General features: G+C 46.7%; 1 protein-coding gene across 6 annotated transcripts in view; it reads right to left on the bottom strand.

Moving 5' to 3' along the window:
- Nucleotides 1–20680, bottom strand: part of LOC106581476 (1-phosphatidylinositol 4,5-bisphosphate phosphodiesterase eta-1) — a 154715-nt gene that overhangs the window by 48764 nt on the left and 85271 nt on the right. For 5 of the 6 annotated variants that reach the window (XM_045704035.1, XM_045704037.1, XM_045704038.1 and 2 more), the window contains 5 exons: nucleotides 16108–16201; nucleotides 13386–13589; nucleotides 12931–13051; nucleotides 9342–9513; nucleotides 1253–1363 (listed from right to left, as the gene is read on the bottom strand). In XM_045704035.1, coding sequence (XP_045559991.1) covers nucleotides 1253–1363; nucleotides 9342–9513; nucleotides 12931–13051; nucleotides 13386–13589; nucleotides 16108–16201 — 702 coding nt within the window. Of the gene's footprint in view, nucleotides 1–1252; nucleotides 1364–9341; nucleotides 9514–12930; nucleotides 13052–13385; nucleotides 13590–13678; nucleotides 13824–16107; nucleotides 16202–20680 lie in introns of those variants that run through there. The other variant, XM_045704040.1, reaches the window with a different exon arrangement.

The raw sequence follows: 20680 nt of genomic DNA, 5'->3' as shown, positions 1-20680 counted from the left end.
ATATACAGTAACAGTCAAAAGTTTGGACACATCTACTCATTCAAGGGTTTTTCTTTATTTTTACTATTTTATACATTATAGAATAATAGTGAAGACATCAAAACTATGAAATAACACATATGGAATCATGTAGTAACCAAAAAAGTGTTCAGCCAAGAGTGTGCAAAGCTGTCATCAAGGCAAAGGGTGGCTACTTTGAAGAATCTAAAATCTAAAATATATTTTGATTTGTTTAACATTTTACATTTTAGTCATTTAGCAGACGCTCTTATCCAGAGCGACTTACAGTAGTGAATGCATACATTTCATTTCATGCATTTTCTTTTTCTTTTTTTAAAATCTTTTTTTTGTACTGGCCCCCCGTGGGAATCGAACCCAGAACCCTGGCGTTACACACACCATGCTGGCATTGCAAACACCATGCTCTACCAACTGAGCCACACTTTTTTTGGTTACTACATGATTCCATATGTGTTATTTCATAGTGTTGATGTCTTCACTATTATTCTACAATGTAGAAAAAGAGTAAAAATAAAGAAAAACCCTTGAATGAGCAGGTGTGTCTAAACTTTGGACTGGTTCTGTACGTGGTCATGGATATATTTATGCTAGGTAGCGTAAACTAGCAGCAGTCAGCTGTACCTGTACCAAAACTACAGTATTTTACATCCCTATAACTTGTTTTCCATCTTCTTTTTAAATAGTGTTTTCAGTACTTTTATTTCCATGATTAATCAAAACTATTTTGTCTCTCTGCAACAGAGTAGCAGATATGTTTGGAACAACAAATTGTAATACATAGAAAATTGTAATACATATCCTATTGGCCCCTAAATACCATGACAATATCATACCATTAGGACCCTGGCAATTACCAGCACTAATTTTAGCTCAATACTGTCATTAGATGGCCTGTCTCTGACCCAGTAACAACACACTGATTAGTGGACAGGCCTTCATACTGCACCAGCCACCAGAATTACTGAACTGTGAAAAGGATTACAGCTGCATGTGAGAACATTTTTTCATTTATTTTACCTTTATTTAACTTGGCAAGTCAGTAAAGAACAAATTCTTATTTACAATGACGGCCTACCGGGGAACAGTGGGTTAACTGCCTTGTTCAGGGGCAGAACGACAGATTTTTACCTTGTCAGCTTGGGATTCAATACAGAAACCTTTCACTTACTAGTCCAACGCTCTAACCACTAGGCTATCTGCCGCCCCGTGGCTTTGACTTGTTGTAACTTACATTGCTGTTCTTCAGTTTAAAGTTGTCGTCAATCTCATCAGCACTGTCGTCATCATCTGATACCTCCCCCTCCTCAACATCCACTGACAGGTAGGGAGGGAGACGCTTCCCCTGGGAGGGAGGGAGAGAGAGAGAGAGAGAGAGAGAGAGAGAGAGAGAGAGAGAGAGAGAGAGAGAGAGAGAATAAAGAGGGGGTGAGAGAGAGAGAGAGGCGAGAGAGAGAGAGAGAGAGGGCGAGAGAGAGAGAGAAAGAATAAAGAGGGGGCGAGAGAGAGAGAGAGAGAGAGAGAGAGAGAGAGAGAGAGAGAGAGAGAGAGAGAGAGAGAGAGAGAGAGAGAAAGAGAGAAAAGAGGGGGCGAGATAGAGGGAGACGTTTTGACTTTTTGTCTTTCTTTAATGAAACATTCTCATTTCATTAAAACCTCACCCCCCTTTAAAATAAAAAACCCAAATATATCCTGTACTGCATACATGTACCATACTCACCTTGCCCTACCCCACGATATAAAACACCACACATCACAATAACCAAAACATCACCACATCTAATACCGTACATCCAAAACATCTTCCCCAGCTATACAGACAGCCCCCCAACACACCATATCTCCTGAAACATCTTCCCCAGCTATACAGACAGCCCCCAACACACCATATCTCCTGAAACATCTTCCCCAGCTATACAGACAGCCCCCCAACACACCATATCTCCTGAAACATCTTCCCCAGCTATACAGACAGCCCCCCAACACACCATATCTCCTGAAACATCTTCCCCAGCTATTCAGACAGCCCCCCAACACACCATATCTCCTGAAACATCTTCCCCAGCTATACAGACAGCCCCCCCAACACACCATATCTCCTAAAACATCAACACTTTTTATCATTCTATAGAACTCAAACTCAACCCTAAGGCGCGCAGAGACCATCCCATTAAACAACAGTAAAGGGTCTGTTATCCCTCCACCTTTGACCCTGTTCCTCCTTGTTAGCCAAATAGACAACTTTGCCTGAGCAAACAGAAAATTCAACAAAACACATTTGGCCTTCTCCTTATTTGAATACCTGTACCCCATTATAAACATCCCAACAGTAAAAACCACCCCCAACCTCTCACACAGACATTCCAACAGAGACATTAGTGGCATTAACCTGGCGCACACGGAAAACACATGAATCACAGTTTATTTCATAACACAGAAAGGACAGCCCTGTCCGATTCCATGGTCAACCCGTGCCAACCAGCTGCTAGTGGCCAGGGCTCCATGTAGAACAATCCACTGGAGGTCACCTGACCTCTTTGGTACTGGGAGTTTGTAGAGCCCCCTCCATCTAAAACCCACCATACTCTCCACCCCACATACCCTCTACCACTGATGTGCCTTCACTCCTGTTAGGCTCCTAATGTTCCTTACCTTAATGCAGAGGTTGTAGAGGGCTTTACCTCCCACCTCCTCAAACTCCTCCAGGCTCGGAGTGTTAAAATCAAACAAGTCCTCCAGACCCCCTTGCCAGTCTCCAGTCTCTGCCATCACCTACAGTGGCGGAAAAATTGGTGGCCCATCCCCATTGGCCACTCAAACACCCCCCTTACCGGCTCAGACAGTGCCTCCTGGACCTCCTCCAGGAATCTCTCCAGCAGCCTAAGAGACGTTATTCCTGTTTGTTGTGCCAGGACTTCCGGGGTTTTACACTCCTCCTCTCCCATCAGTCGCAGGTCACCCAGCCTTTGTAAACCCGCTGCCATCAGTTGCCTCTGCAGGGTGGCCAACTGAACCGATCTCAAAGGAATGGCTGGGTTGTGGAAGATCGGGTCCTCCCACACCCACAGCCCAGGCTCCACACCCCCTTCTTGTGTCAGCCTTAGCAGCTGCCAGGCCTTCAGCACCGCAGAGTAAAAGTCTGAGAGACCTGCTGTACTCAGCCTCTCCAGCTTCATGAGGAACAGCTGCCGGTCCAACCCTAATCCGCCAGCTTTCCTCAACAGCGCATATGCTGGTTCACTCCAGCCAACATCAGTATGGTAAAGCAGTCTCTGCACCGCCTTTAATTGGAAAGCAGCCACCCTGCTCTCCAGTTCCACCAGACCCTGTTCTCCTTCGTGGACAGGCATGTACAACACTGCCGCCCTCAGCCAGTGATGAACCCAACCAGAAGAAGTCCACCAGCTTGCGTTGCATGTCTGCGAGCAGACCGGTGGGGGGGTTGAGGACAGCCAGTTTATGCCACAGGGAAGATGCCACCAGGTTGTTGATTATCAGCACTCTCCCTCTATATTACACCTGGGACAGGAGCCACCTCCACTTGGCCAGTCTTGACACCACTGCCTGTGACAGCCCCTCCCAGTTCTTCCTGACCCACCTCTCCGAGCCCAGGTACACCCCCAACATCCCCCCATGCCCCACATAACAGAGTTTTGAACTTGCCCCAGTTTACCTTAGCTGACGAAGCTCCCTCGTACACTTTCAGACTAGTCTCTAATGCCTGCATATCCTGCATATCCTGACCATCACAGAAACGTCATCTGCATATGCTGACACTGCTATGCCTGTCCAGCACACTCCCTGCAGTCTCCTGCGTAGCAGTTCCAAAAAGGCTCAATGGCTAGTGTATATAACTGTATATGCATTCTCTTGATCTAAAGAGACCAGTCCAAAGTTCACATTAGAACCTCACGACAAGTCCAACATGTCCCTGATTAAGAACAAGTTGTCCGTGATTGAGCGTCCCGGTACACAATATGTCTGGTCCATGTGTACTATAGAGTCCAGATCGTACTTCAGTCTGTTAGAGAGGACCTTGGCAAATATCTTGTAGTCCGCACAGAGCAATGCCACAGGCCTCCAGTTCTTAAGTTCCCTTTTTTGGGCATGAGAGTCAGAGCTGCCCGATGTCAGCTCATCGGCAACTCTCCTACCCCGACGCATTCACGCAACACTCAAAAGAAGTCCAGTCTAATTAGTCCCCAGAATTGTTCATAAAACTCCACTGGGAGTCCATTGACCCCCGATGCACGGCCGGGGGGACATCTAGGTTACGGCCTCTAGGTTACGGCATACCCTTGGCTTCATCGCTGTCTTTCCAAACCAAAGAAAGAGGAGCTGGGAGCATCCATCTCCTTGAGCATGGAGAATCTAGCTCTTACAAGTGCTCCCTTTGCTTTAACCTGGAAAAAACTACCCAGGTCCCTACGTAATTCAGCTAAATTAGCCTGGAGGCCTACATTGCCTTGCCCCACCATCTCTACCTCCATCTCGCTAATACACCGCTCTAGTTCCCCCAATACTCCTAGCCTCTGAGGATGAGAGAGCTGTATACTGTTGACAGAAAAGCCTAATTTGGACTTTCCCTACATCCCACAATTGACTAAGAGACTCGTACTCCTCTCTTTGCTGCCTCCATCTTTCCCAAAAAATCTGTAAATCTGAGCAAAAAGTAGCATCTTGTAAAAGCTTTACATTAAACTTCCAATAGGATGCATGGCGAGGCCCTGGTGAAATAGACAGCCGAGCCATGGTTATGTGATGATCCGAAAACCCCACTGGGAGAATGGTAGCACCCAACAGCCTATTGCTCTGATTCCTGGACATGTAAAACCGAGTCCGTGCTGCACTCACCCTAGCCCAAAGAACCTTCACCCATGTATACTGTCTTGTGTCAGGATGTCTAGTTCTCCAAACATCCACTAGGTCGAACTGATTAATGATGTCCCTTAACACTCCCACTGACCCTGAATGAGGCTCTTCCCCATTTCTGTCTTTCGTAAAATCCATTTTACAGTTCCAGTCCCCGCCGACCACCAGCGTCTCCTCAGGTGCTACCTGTGAGAGTTCCTGTCTAAGACTCCCAAATAGAACCCCCATCTCTCTCCCTGTGTTAGGTGCATACATATTTATAAAGACAAAACCCATGTTGTTAACCTGTTAGGGCTAGGGGGCAGTATTGACACGGCCGGATAAAAAACGTACCCGATTTAATCTGGTTACTACTCCTGCCCAGTAACTAGAATATGCATATAATTGGATAGAAAACACCCTAAAGTTTCTAAAACTGTTTGAATGGTGTCTGTGAGTATAACAGAACTCAAATGGCAGGCCAAAACCTGAGAAGATTCCATGCAGGAAGTGGCCTGTCTGACAAGTGGTGTTTCATCTTGGCTCTTTTTATTGAAGACTGAGGATCTTTGCTCTAACGTGACACTTCCTACGGCTCCCATAGGCTCTCAGAGCCCGGGAAAAAGCTGAACGATATCAAGGCAGGCTCTGGCTGAAACACATTATCGCTTTTGGCAAGTGGCCGATCAGAGTACTATGGGCTTAGGCGCGTGCCCGAGTCGACCGAATGCTTTATTTTCTTTTGTCTGTTTACCTAAACGCAGATTCCCGGTCGGAATATTATCGCTTATTTATGAGAAAAATGGCATAAAAATTGATTTTAAACAGCGGTTGACATGCTTCGAAGTACGGTAACGGAATATTTAGATTTTTTTTGTCACGAATTGCGCCATGCTCGTCACCCTTATTTACCCTTTCGGATAGTGTCTTGAACGCACGAACAAAACGCCGCTATTTGGATATAACTATGGATTATTTTGAACCAAACCAACATTTGTTATTGAAGTAGAAGTCCTGGGAGTGCATTCTGACGAAGACAGCAAAGGTAATAAAAATGTTCTTATAGTAAATGTGACTTTTCTGAGTGCTAAACTTGCTGGGTGTCTAAATAGCTAGCCCTGTGATGCCGGGCTATCTACTGAGAATATTGCAAAATGTGCTTTCACCGAAAAGCTATTTTAAAATTGGACATATCGAGTGCATAGAGGAGTTCTGTATCTATAATTCTTAAAATAATTGTTATGCTTTTTGTGAACTTTTATCGTGAGTAATTTAGTAAATTCACCAGCAGTGTTCGGTGGGAATGCTAGTCACATGCTAGTCACATGCTAATGTAAAAAGCTGGTTTTTGATATAAATATGAACTTGATTGAACAAAACATGCATGTATTGTATAACATAATGTCCTAGGGTTGTCATCTGATGAAGATCATCAAAGGTTAGTGCTGCATTTAGCTGTGGTTTGGGTTTATGTGACATTATATGCTAGCTTGAAAAATGGGTGTCTGATTATTTCTGGCTGGGTACTCTGCTGACATAATCTAATGTTTTGCTTTCGTTGTAAAGCCTTTTTGAAATCGGACAGTGTGGTTAGACTTGTCTTTAAAATTGTGTAAAATAGTCATATGTTTGAAAAATTGAAGTTTTTGCATTTTTGAGGTTTTTGAATAACGCGCCACGGGATTACACTGGCTGTTACGTAGGTGGGAGGATTTGGTGCCACCTATCCTAGAGAGGTTAATTTATACTTTTACAACAAGCAGCCTACCCCTACACACCTCCTTTGATGAGTACATTTTTACAGACAGAACCGGTACAAAAAGGACTGCCACCCCTGCACAAAAATGTGTCCCATGGCTCAACACACTTGCCCCTTTCCACCAGAGCCCCTCAATCGTATTCATTCACTACCTCACTATGCGTCCCCAAAAGAAACAACACCTGTACTTTTTTTTGTTTTACATATTCACCCAACACACTCCTCTTTCCTGCATCTCTGGCGCCATTTATATTAAGCGAGCCTACCCCGAAGAGTCTCAATAAGAAGTGGGAGAAAAGCCAGCAAAGAAAGAGACCAATAGCAAAGCTCAAAAACCCCAGTGCCAGAAAAAAACAAATCATCTAAACAGTGTCTGAAGGTCGACCTTTACGCACTGTTGTAACCCACTACCTCAACCTAAACCGTTTCCTGGGTGAGAGGACACCATGCCCCTCATTTTTCATAGCATGTTGTACTGATCTTACAAACTTTGTCAGATCAGAAAAGAAAGCCTCAAGATTTACTTTTCCCCCCTTGGTCTCATTCAGGAACCTTGTCAGTTCCCTCACCGTGTACTTTGACCCTTCTGCTTGACTGGCTGTCAGCTCCGGACCCATTGAGGAAAAGTCTATAAAAAAAAGGCCTCCTCATCATCCTCTTCCTCAGACTCACTTTCCTTCTCCTTATCTCCATCTCCCATCAAACCCCCTGCCCTTCCTCTCTGGTCAGGGCCTCCCCCCAGCACCAGGCAAAGGTTCCTTGGTGCCGTTGACCACACCAGTCTCTCCCCTCCCAACTTCTTTCTTCTCCCCCTTTTTCCTTTTCCGCTTGACACCCTCCTCCCCCCTAGTCTCTTACACTTCCCCACTACACTCTCCTCATCCACTAGCCATAACCTGACTAGACCCAGCCTTATCTATACCACCCTCCATAACCTGACTAGATCCAGCCTCATTTACACCACCATTCATAACCTGACTAGACCCAGCCAGTTGTCAGGGAGCTAGGATCAGTCTGTTATATCTGGAGTATTTCTCCTGTCTTATCCGGTGTCCTGTGTGAATTTAAGTATGCTCTCTCTAATTCTCTCTCTTTCTCTCTTTCATTCTCTCTCTCGGAGGACCTAAGCCCTAGGACCATGCCTCAGGACTACCTGGCCTGATGACTCCTTGCTGTCCCCAGTCCACCTGGCCGTGCTGCTGCTCCAGTTTCAACTGTTCTGCCTGCGGCTATGGAACCCTGTCCTGTTTACCGGACGTGCTACCTTGCCCCAGACCTGCTGTTTTCAACTCTCTAGAGACAGCAAGAGCGGTAGAGATACTCTGAATGATCGGCTATGAAAAGCCAACTGACATTTACTCCTGAGGTGCTGACCTGTTGCACCCTCGACAACCACTGTGATTATTATTATTATTTGACCCTGCTGGTAATCTATGAACATTTGAACATCTTGGCCATGTTCTGCTATAATCTCCACCCGGCATAGCCAGAAGAGGACTGGCCACCCCTCATAGCCTTGTTCCTCTCTAGGTTTCTTCCTAGGTTCCGGCCTTTCTAGGAAGTTTTTCCTAGCCACCGTGCTTCTACATCTGCATTGCTTGCTGTTTGGGGTATTAGGCTGGGTTTCTGTACAGCACTTTCTGACATCAGCTGATGTTAAAAGGGCTTTATAAATATATTTGATTGATTGATTGATTGATTGATTGATTAATACTAGAGGAGTCCGATAACTGTCTGTGTGCTGTTTTGTGTGTGTGTGTGTGTGTGTGTGTGTGTGTGTGTGTGTGTGTGTGTGTGTGTGTGTGTGTGTGTGTGTGTGTGTGTGTGTGTGTGTGTGTGTGTGTGTGTGTGTGTGTGGTTCTATAGGATCAAATTCAGAAACCACTTGCAGAAGCGCAACAGAGACAAGGTAACAGGTGCTTCCGAGAGGGGAGTGTGTACATGTCAGTATCAGTGTCCTCATTTAGAGGTCCTGCTGAGAACCAACCAGTCTTAAGCTACTTTACCCCAATACCCTTACTAAAGAAGACATCTCTGGAACCACACACAGACATGTGGGCAATACACCAATATAGTGAACTTTTGGTCAAAGGATCATGCAGAAAAATCCAATATATTACAGTATTTTGCTCATATTTCCCAATTCAGCCTCTCTCTCGCTCCTCTCTCTGTCATTAGTTGATTTTCCACAGTGTGTGAGTGTATGTGTGGGTACTGAACATGTTTCCCACTGTGCCGGGATAGATGGATAACAGAGGCATGGTGAGTCTCTCCAAGCTCTGGATTGGTTACTCTGTCCCAGGCAGTGTGTGTGTGTGTGTGTGTGTGTGTGTGTGTGTGTGTGTGTGTGTGTGTGTGTGTGTGTGTGTGTGTGTGTGTGTGTGTGTGTATGTATGTCTTTCTCCCACCATGACTAATACAGTGGCGGCCTACTTTCCCTCCTATCCCTTTCTTCTTCTTCTCGTTTATGTCATATGTTTTTTTTTCTTCATTCACTCTCCTTCAAACGCAGTCTCTCCCCACTCCCTCTCCCTCGCTCCCACTCCTCTGGTTTAGAAAGCAGTTGCAGTTATTCGGACATGGCCTACATATAAAAATAATATGGCTAAATCTCTGTCGGACAATAACTGTAGCCGAAGGACTCTCTCTCTCTCTCTCTCGCTCTCTCTCGCTCTCTCTCTAACTCTCTCTCTCTCTCTCTCTCTCTCTCTACCTTGATGAGTATCTTCCCCTGTAGACAGTGGGGGCTGGGTAGCTGTATAGAGTCTCTGCGGAGAGCCTCTCCCAGGTCCAGCTTGTCTCCCAGGATCTCTCTGAGGTGCTGGGCTATCTTCTTCTGTTGTTGGATGCTACAATGGTTCTCTATGGACAGTATCACTGGGTACCTGGGGGAAGGGAGAGACATGGAGTTACTATAACTAGAATGGATATCTCCATGAGTAGCAGAGATCTATGATACTGGACGTGGGCGGGTCTTGCAGCCATGCATATTGCTCTTCACAATACAAGTCAAGGACTGTAAAAGTCCAGCCTCATCTACACCAACCCTGTATTACAGTTTTATATACAACAACTTGACTCAGACTGATCTGTTGAAAAAATATATATATATTTAGCTACCCTAAACATAAATTCTTTCAAACTATACTCTCCCCCCAATCTCCGACAGAATAGCTTTGACAGAAGTCCAAGAAACACAACTGAAATTAAACCAAATATTTTCAGTGTGTGTGTGTTCATTTATAGGTGAAATGACTTGTGTTCAGACAGCAGCTCAGCTCAAATGTCAAACCTGTCAGACTGACAGCTCTCCCTGAGGGCTCTGAGCCCTTCACTGACCTCTCCTCCACTGTCTCCTTACTCGCACACGCACACACACACACACACACACACACACACACACACACACACACACACACACACACACACACACACACACACGCTCAAATACACACACACAGAGACAGACACACACGCTCAAATACACACAGACACACACGCTCAAATACACACAGACACACAGAGACGGACGCACACACAGGACTATCTCCTCTCTCTCCCAGGTGTATTGGTAAATGAGGTGTGTACTTTGCGTGTGATGTGTAACCGTGAACATTTCTCCTATCACAGGCCAAGAGCCTCATTCATCATAACAGGTGGCATTGATGATAAAATATGGTGGGAATAAAATAAATAAAACTGAGAGAAAGAGTGAGGAATTTGTCACTGTATCATTTCATGAAAGTGTCAGAATAACTCTGTTCCGTCCACTATCCATTCTCTCCCATTAGGAGAAAATACTAATTAAACAGCTACTAGCACAACAAGGGCCAAGCTTCCTGCCATCCAGGACCACTATACCAGGCGGTGTCAGAGGAAGGCCCTAAAAACTGTCAAAGACTCCAGCCACCCTAGTCATAGACTGTTCTCTCTAGGTCCAAGAGGCTTCCAAACAGCTACCCAGATTATTTGCATTGTCCCCTCCTCCTCTCCGCACCACTGCAACTGTCTGTTGACATCTATGCATGGTCACTTTGATAACTCTACCTACATGTACATACTACCTCAACTAACCGGTGCCCCCGCACATTGACTCTGTACCGGCACCCACCTGTATATATTGTTATTTTTTTCTGCTGCTCTTTAATTACTTGTTACTTTTATCTCTTATTCTTATCTGTATTTTTTAAAACTGCATTGTTGGTTAGGGGCTCGTAAGTAAGCATTTCACTGTAAGGTCTACACCTGTTGTATTCGGCACATGTGACTAATAAAATTTGATTTGATTTGATTTAGAGCTGCCGCTTTCAAGGAGGGGGACTTTAATCCGGACGCTTATAAGAAATCCCGCTATGCCCTCCGACGAACAATCAAACAGGCAAAGGGTCAATACAGGAATAAGATTGAATCGTACTACACCGGCTCCAACGCTCATCGGATGTGGCAGGGCTTGCAAACTATTACAGACTACAAAGGGAAGCAGAACCGCAAGCTGCACAGTGACACGAGCCTATCAGATGAGCTAAATCACTTCTATGCTCGCTTCGAGGCAAGCAACACTGAAGCACGCATGAGCGCATCAGCTGTTCCAGATGACTGTGTGATCATGCTCTCCGTAGCCGATGTGAGTAAGACCTTTAAACAGGTCAACATTTACAAGGCCACAGGGCCAGACGGATTTCCAGGATGTTTACTCCAAGCATGCGCTGACCAACTGGCAAGTGTCTTCACTGACATTTTCAAACTGATCCACAGATGATGCAATCTCTATTTCACTCCACACAACCCTTTCCCACCTGGAAAAAAGGAACACCTATGTGAGAATGCTGTTCATTGACTACAGCTCAGCGTTCAACACCATGGTGCCCACAAAGCTCATCAATAAGCTTAGGACCCTGGGAGTAAACACCTCCCTCTGCAACTGGATCTTGGACTTCCTGATGGGCCGCCCCCAGGTGGTAAGGATAGGTAACAACACATCTGCCACGCTGATCCTCAACACAGGAGCCCCTCAGGGGTGCGTGCTTAGTCCACTCCTGTACTCTCTGTTCACCCATGACTGCAAGGCCAGATACCTGGCCATGTGGTGCCAGGACAACAACCTCTCCCTCAATATGATCAAGACAAGGGAGATGATTGTGGACTACAGGAAAAGGAGGACCGAGCACGCCCCCATTCTCATCGTCGGGGCTGTAGAGGAGCAGGTTGAGAGCTTCAAGTTCCTTGGTGTCCACATCAAACACACCAAGACATAGGGCATGATAACGCCTATTCCCCCTCAGGAGACTGAAAAGACTTGGCATGGGTCCTCAGATCGTCAAACAGTTATACAGCTGCACCACCGAGAGCATCCAGACTGGTTACATCACAAACTGGTACGGCATCTGCTCGGCCTCTGACCGCAAGGCACTACAGAGGGTAGTGTGTACGGCCCAGTACATCACTGGGGCCAAGCTTCCTGCCATCCATGACCTCTATACCAGGTGGTGTCAGAGGAAGGCCCTAAAAATTGCCAAATACTCCATCCACCCTAGTCATAGACTGTTTTCTCTGCTACCCCATGGCAAGCAGTACCGGAGTGCCGAGAGAGAGAGAGAGAGAGAGAGAGAGACACACACTGTGTCTCAGAGCAGATGTTTCAGTAATAGGGGATAATACCAGGTATCCCTGTGTGTCTCAAATGAACACAAATCCTGCTGTTTTTCATTTAAAAAAGTTAACTTTGTTGAAAGTACTGTTGCATAATTCTGTGAAATGGAAAGTTTCTCTGAATAAACTGTGTGAGAAGAGCTACTTTAACTCTAATTGGTTGCATATCAGAAAGAAGGGGACAGATGAACATGTGCTCTGGGGAACACCATCTCCTCACAGTGGAGAATCTTCCTGTTCTGAAAACACTCAGGAGAGCCTCCCAGACCACCCGGCTAGAATATACAAACAACAAACAGCAGGTGTTGGATAATACACAGGATCATGTCTGTGTGTGTGTGTGTGTGTGTGTGTGTGTGTGTGTGTGTGTGTGTGTGTGTGTGTGTGTGTGTGTGTATGTGTGTATGTGTGTGTGTGTGTGTGTGTGTGTGTGTGTGTGTGTGTGTGTGTGTGTGTGTGTATGTGTGTATGTGTGTGTGTGTGTGTATGTGTGTGTGTGTATGTGTGTGTGTGTGTGTGTGTGTGTGTGTGTGTGTGTGTGTGTGTGTGTGTGTGTGTGTGTGTGTGGAGGGAAGGATGAGGGATCTCAGAAACTACAGTCTTTAAACACACAAACACAAACAGTGAGAGTTGAGGGATACTGGTGTATTTACTGGTTGTTGATGAAGGCGTATTTGTCGATGGTCTCTATGACAGACTTGAAGGTGATCTTGGAGGTCAGAGTGTAACCATGCTGGACCATGGGCTCTCCATCAGGACCATCCCAACAGTCCACTACAGATAGACAGAGACATGGAGAGATGGGGATATATATATATAGAGAAAGAGAGAGAGAGAGAGGGATAGATGGAGGGATATGAGAGAGGGAGAGGGAGGGAGGGATATGAGAGAGAGGGAGAGGGTGGGAGGGATATGAGAGAGAGTGAGAGGGAGGGATAGATATGAGAGAGAGATCATTGTGAGAAGGAGTGTGTGTGTGTGCATATATCAGCGTGTGTGTGTGTGTGTGTGTGTGTGTGTGTGTGTGTGTGTGTGTGTGTGTGTGTGTGTGTGTGTGTGTGTGTGTGTGTGTGTGTGTGTGTGTGAGTGAGTGTGTGTACTGCCTCACCCTCCACACAGCGGCAGCCAGCCTGTAGTACCCAGGCGTACATGTCTGTCTTGGAATGAGACAGCAGCTGGTCTCCCGTCAGGTAGGTGTTATGAGACGAGGAGACGTAGTAGCTACTCAGAGGCTGATCCATGTCCTGGTTCACCTCATGGTGTTCAGGGTTAAACACATCACACGTGGGGCTGCGCATGAAACTGGTGAAACCTGGACACACACAGACAGACAGAATAAAATGACAAAACCGACAAAAACCAACAGATACATGGTAGAAAAGCTGTATTCATCTTACTAACATCCTCATTACAATTCTTTCTCTCTGTCACTCAGGAAATACTCTTAGAGGTTGGCCCTCCTTGGCCCTCCTTGGCCCTCCTTGGTCCTCCTTGGCTCTCCTTGGCTCTCCTTGGCCCTCCTTGGCCCTCCTTGGCCCTCCTTGGCTCTCCTTGGCTCTCCTTGGCCCCCCTTGGCTCTCCTTGGCCCTCCTTGGCCCCCCTTGACCCCTTGGCCCTCCTTGGCCCTCCTTGGCATTCTGTGAGCGCTAGATTAATCCAATCCAATTTAGCTGAATAGAACACATGAGCATTTTAGAGGAACAAGGTTATTCAATTGACTTACGGCAGCACTGCAATGGTTAAAGCGATACATAGAATAACTATTATAATATAAAGAGACATAACTTTAATAGCAGACCACCCATAACAAAAACATCAGAGGAGAAAACCCAGACAGGCACAGGGCTTTGATGAGCCTTAACGAGCTGAACTTTTAGTGATGGGATGTAATACTTTAATGCACACTGATTCTCAGAATTTGCTGACTGAAGAGGGAAAGGAGGAGAGTATTAACTGGGGGAGGCATCCACCTCTCCTCTTCCTCCTCCACCTCTCCCCTTCCTCCTCCAACTCTCCTCTTCCTCCTCCATCTCTCCTCCTCCACCTCTCCTCTTCCTCATCCACCTCTCCTCTTCCTCATCCACCACTCCCCTTCCTCATCCACCTCTTCCTTCCTCCTCCACCTCTCCCCTTCCTCCTCCACACATCTCCTTCCTCCTCCATCTCTCTCCTTCTTCCTCCACCTCTCCCCTTCCTCCTCCACATCTCCCCTTCCTCCTCCACCTCTCTCCTTCCTCCTCCATCTCTCCCCTTCCTCATCCACCTCTCCTCTTCCTCATCCACCTCTCCTCTTCCTCATCCACATCTCCCCTTCCTCCTCCATCTCTCTCCTTCCTCCTGCATCTCTCCCCTTCCTCATCCACCTCTCTTCTTCCTTGTCCTATTAAAGTTATGTCTCTTTATATTATAATAGTTATTCTATGTATCGCTTTAACCATTGCAGTGCTGCCGTAAGGCAATTGAATAACCTTGTTCCTCTAAAATGCTCATGTGATCTCCACCTCTCCTCTTCCTCATCCACCTCTCCTCTTCCTCCTCCACCTCTCCCCTTCCTCATCCACCTCTCCCCTTCCTCCTCCACCTCTCCCCTTCCTCCTCCTCCATCTCTCTCCTTCCTCCTCCACCTCTCTCCCTTCTCCTCCACCTCTCTCCCTTCTCCTCCACCTCTCTCCTTCCTCCTCCACCTCTCCCCTTCCTCCTCCACCTCTCTCCCTTCTCCTCCACCTCTCTCCTTCCTCCTCCACCTCTCCCCTTCCTCCTCCACACCTCTCCTCTTCCTCATCCATCTCTCTCCTTCCTCCTCCACACCTCTCCTTCCTCCTCCATCTCTCTCCTTCCTCCTCCACCTGTCCCCTTCCTCCTCCATCTCTCTCCTTCCTCCTCCACCTCTCCCCTTCCTCCTCCATCTCTCTCCTTCCTCCTCCACCTCTCCCCTTCATCTTCCTTCCTCCTCCACATCTCCCCTTCCTCCTCCACATATCTCTCCTTCCTCCTCCACCTCTCCCCTTCCTCCTCCACCTCTCTCCTTCCTCCTCCACCTCTCTCCTTCCTCCTCCACCTCTCCCCTTCCTCCTCCATCTCTCTCCTTCCTCCTCCATCTCTCTCCTTCCTCCTCCACCCCTCCCCTTCCTTCTCCACCTCTCCCATCTTCCTCCTCCACCCCTCCCCTTCCTTCTCCACCTCTCCCATCTTCCTCCAACTCTCCCCTCCTCCTCTACCTCTCCTCTTCCACCTCTCCCCTTCCTCCTCTCCTCTTCGTCCTCTACCTCTCCCCTTCCTCCTCCACCTCTCCTCTTCGTCCTCTCCCCTTCCTCCACCTCTCCCCTTCCTCCTTCACCTGTTTCCTTACCCAATCACCCTGCTCCTTACTGAAAACATCCTACCTTCTCCCTCTCCTCCTCTCTGCTCCATCCTAGACAGGCAGCGATCTCAGACATGCAGCGATCTCGGACACGCAGCGATCTCAGACACACAGCAATCTCAGACACACAGCGATCTCAGACATGCAGCGATCTCAGACACACAGCGATCTCAGACACACAGCGATCTCATACACGCAGCGATTTCAGACTTTTGATATTTGACAAGAGATCAATCAGCTCCGTCAGCTTAGAGACGGTCTTTGCCTTTGAGCTCTACATGTGGTGTAATTTATCTAAAGCCCCAAAAACTGTTAAACCATCTCACATTCATGTATGATCTCTAAGTCTTCAACCCTTTATAGAATTAACAGCCGCAGGCAGGCAGAGAGAGAGAGAGAGAGAGAGAGCGAGAGAGAGAGAGAGAGAGTAGAGGTTAAAGTGGAGGGAGAGGGTAATAGAGGGGCTTACCCTCAATTCCCAGAATGCCTTTCTGTTTGTTCTCTTCAGACAGCTCAAACTTTTCGATGACATCCAGACAGTATTCTGTAGTCACATTCATCATCTGAGGAGAGAGAGACACACACTGTCAGAACACACTCACACTCACACACACAGACACACACAGACACACTCAGATACACACATATACACACATATACACTCAGATACACACATATACACACAGATACACACATATACACACAGACACACACATATTTTCATGAGACAGACACTATCAGACAAACCAAGCCACAATCTGATAATCAATATAGAATCCTGAGAGACCTCTGTCAAAATGCTCACAGTATTGATGTCTGGACTCACTCTGAGTACTGGTGTCTAGACTGAGGCAATAAGGTGGACTTCAGGGCATAAGCTGGAGGACCATAACTCTGATAATACTAAATTGCCTCAGGGAGGGGGGGGATAGAGACAGAGATGGGGGATAGAGAGAAAGAGAGCGAGAGAGGGACATACAGACAGACAGAGAGGGGGGTAGAGAGAGAGAGAGGGACAGACAGACAGACAGACAGACAGACAGACAGACAGACAGACAGACAGACAGACAGACAGACAGACAGACAGACAGACAGACAGACAGACAGACAGACAGACAGACAGACAGACAGACAGAGAGGGGGGGTAGAGAGGGGGGTAGAGAGAGACAGGGACAGACAGACAAACAGACAGAGAGGGGGAATAGAGAGAGAGAGTGGGAGCGAGAGAAGGACAGACAGCCAGAGAGGGGGGGGCAGAGCGAGGGGGACAGACAGACAGAGAGAGGGAATAGAGTGAGAGAGGGACAGACAGACAGACAGACAGACAGACAGACAGACAGACAGACAGACAGACAGACAGACAGACAGACAGACAGACAGACAGACAGACAGACAGACAGACAGACAGACAGAGAGGGGGGTAGAGAGGGGGGTAGAGAGAGAGAGGGACAGACAGACAAACAGACAGAGAGAGTGAGAGTGAGAGAAGGACAGACAGACAGACAGACAGACAGACAGACAGACAGACAGACAGACAGACAGACAGACAGACAGACAGACAGACAGACAGACAGACAGACAGACAGACAGACAGACAGACAGAGAGGGGGAATAGAGAGAGAGAGTGGGAGCGAGAGAAGGACAGACAGACAGAGAGGGGGGGCAGAGCGAGGGGGACAGACAGACAGAGAGAGGGAATAGAGTGAGAGAGGGACAGACATACATACATACATACAGACAGACAGACAGACAGACAGACAGACAGACAGACAGACAGACAGACAGACAGACAGACAGACAGACAGACAGACAGACAGACAGACAGACAGACAGACAGACAGACAGAGAGGGGGGGTAGAGAGGGGGGGTAGAGAGAGAGAGGGACAGACAGACAAACAGACAGACAGAGAGAGTGAGAGTGAGAGAAGGACAGACAGACAGACAGACAGACAGACAGACAGACAGACAGACAGACAGACAGACAGACAGACAGACAGGGGGGTAGAGAGAGAGAGAGGGACAGACAGACAGACAGACAGACAGACAGACAGACAGACAGACAGACAGACAGACAGACAGACAGACAGACAGACAGACAGACAGACAGACAGACAGACAGACAGAGAGGGGGGTAGAGAGAGAGAGAGGGACAGACAGACAGACAGACAGACAGACAGACAGACAGACAGACAGACAGACAGACAGACAGACAGACAGACAGACAGACAGAGGGGGGGTAGAGAGAGAGACAGACAGACAGACAAACAGACAGAGAGGGGGAATAGAGAGAGAGAGTGAGAGAAGGACAGACAAACAAACAAACAAACAGACAGACAGACAGACAGACAGACAGACAGACAGACAGACAGACAGACAGACAGACAGACAGACAGACAGACAGACAGACAGACAGACAGACAGACAGACAGACAGACAGACAGGTATGAAATATACAATGATTTGGAAAGTATTCAGACCCCTTGACTTTTTCCTCATTTTGTTGCGTTACAGCCTTAACCTAAAATTGATTAAGGTGATTTTTTTATTTATTTTTTCCCCTCATTAATCTACACACAATACCCTATAATGACATCATAATACCATATAATGGCAAAGCAAAAACAGGTTAGTAGACATTTTTGCAAATGTATTAAAACCAAAAAAACTGAAATATCACATTTATATAAGTATTCAGACCCTTCACTCAGCACTTTGTTGAAGCGCCTTTGACGGAAATTATAGCCTCGAGTCTTCTTGGGTATGACGCTACAAGCTTTGCACATCCGTTTCTCACCTACTTCTCTGCAGATTCTCTCAAGCTCCATCAAGTTAGATGGGGAGCGTCACTGCACAACTATTCTCAGTTCTCTCCAGAGATGTTTGATCGGGTTCAAGTCTGGGCTCTGGATGGGACACTCAAGAACAATCAGAGACTTGTCCCGAAGTCACTCTTGTGTTGTCTTGGCTGTGTGCTTAGGGTCGTTGTCCTGTTGGAAGGTGAACCTTCGCCCTAGTCTGAGGTCCTTAGCGCTCTGGAGCAGGTTTTCATCAAGGATCTCTCTGTACCATTCATCTTTCCCTCGACACGGACTACTCTCCCTGTCCCTGCCGCTGAAAAACATCCCCACAGCATGATGCTGCCACCACCATGCTTCACCGTAGGGATGGTGACAGGTTTCCTCCAGAAGTGACACTTGGCATTCAGGCCAAAGAGTGAAATCTTGGTTTCATCAGACCAGAGAATCTTGTTTCTCATGGTCTGATAGTCCTTTATGTGCTTTTTGGCAAACTCCAAGCGGGCTGTCATGTGCCTTTTACTGAGGAGTAGCTTCCATCTAGCCATTCTACCATAAAGTCCTGAGTGTTGTAGAGATGGTTGTCCTTCTGGAAGGTTCTCCCATCTAGGGCTGTTGCGGTGACCGTATTATCACAACACCGGCGGGCACGAGTCATGAAGGCAGTCAAATTCCACGTGACAGTTTAGTCACGGTAATCAGGCTTCTCCAAGCTCTGATGCTTCTGATGGTCATTAGTAGCCTAGCAAACCTGCTAACTGCCTGGTACTCAGCACTCTATTGTCCCTCTAATCACTCTGACATCAATGCAAATGTTATCGAAAATCTAATCAAACACTTCATTAGAGCCCATGAGCTCATGTTGCACAACATTTTATTTTGGACCAAACCAACATTTGTTATTGAAGTAGCAGTCCTGGGAGTGCATTCTGACGAAGACAACAAAAGGTAATCAAACTTTTATAATAGTAAACCTGATATTGGTGAGTGCTAAACTTGCCGGGTGTCTAAATAGCTAGCCCGTGATGCCTGGGCTATGTACTTAGAATATTGCAAAATGTGCTTTCACCAAAAAGCTATTTTAAAATCGGACATATCGAGTGTATAGAGGAGTTCTGTATCTATAATTCTTGAAATAATTGTTATGCTTTTTGTGAACGTTTATCGTGAGTAATTTAGTAAATTCTTAGTGAATTCCCCGGAAGTTTGCGGGGGGTATGCTAGTTCTGAACGTCACATGCTAATGTAAAAAGCTGGTTTTTGATATAAATATGAACTTGATTGAACAAAACATGCATGTATTGTATAACATAATGTCCTAGGGTTGTCATCTGATGAAGATCATCAAAGGTTAGTGCTGCATTTAGCTGTCTTCTGGGTTTTTGTGACATTATATGCTAGCTTGAAAAATGGGTGTCTGATTATTTCTGGCTTGGTACTCTGCTGACATAATCTAATGTTTTGCCTTTTTGAAATCGGACAGTGTGGTTAGATAAAGGAGAGTCTTATCTTTAAAATGCTGTGAAATAGTCATATGTTTGAAAAATTGAAGTTTTTGTATTTTTGAGGAATTTGTAATTCGCGCCACGCCTATCATTGGATATTGGAGCAGGTGTTCCGCTAGCGGAACGTCTAGATGTAAGAGGTTAAATGCATAGATGTGTCAGGAATCCCGCTTCCTGAGTCTGTTTCTGCCTGAGATTACTGTTTTTGTTTGAGTGTGGTCTAAGGTTCCTGAACGCACCTGTCTGGTTGCCAGGCAACGAGGTTAGGCGGGATATCTATTTATTACCCACACCTGCATCTCATCAACCTTCTGCACACCTGGTCCTGATCTTCACCTCTTCTTAAACCCTGAGCTGACATCCATTCCCTGCCGGATCGTTAGCAACGAACAGTATGTTGTGCCAGCGTATCAGCCTCATGTTTCCTGAGCTAGTTTTGTTGTTTTGTGCTTGTTACTGGTTACTCACTCCCGTTTACTCTGTCTACAGTCATTCTCCCGGAACATTCAACTCCCTTGCCTGGCCGTCGGTGGATGCAGTGACTTCATTGGATCAACCCATTTACTCTCATCAACTCACCTCCGCTGCCACTCCGTTTCCTGGATCACTCAAATTACACATCAAGACTACCAATAAATACTCACCTTCATTTTACTCACCTTGTCCTGGTCTGCTTCTGGGTTCTGTCTTAGAGAATCGTGACAGATGACATGTATTTTTTCCTGCTGCCCCTGTTTCGTGA

The sequence above is a fragment of the Salmo salar genome, chromosome ssa20 (assembly GCF_905237065.1).
Source record: "Salmo salar chromosome ssa20, Ssal_v3.1, whole genome shotgun sequence".
Lineage (NCBI taxonomy): Eukaryota > Metazoa > Chordata > Actinopteri > Salmoniformes > Salmonidae > Salmo > Salmo salar.
The sequence above is the reverse complement of the archived record's forward strand: the minus strand, read 5'-3'. Positions and strand labels throughout refer to the sequence as shown.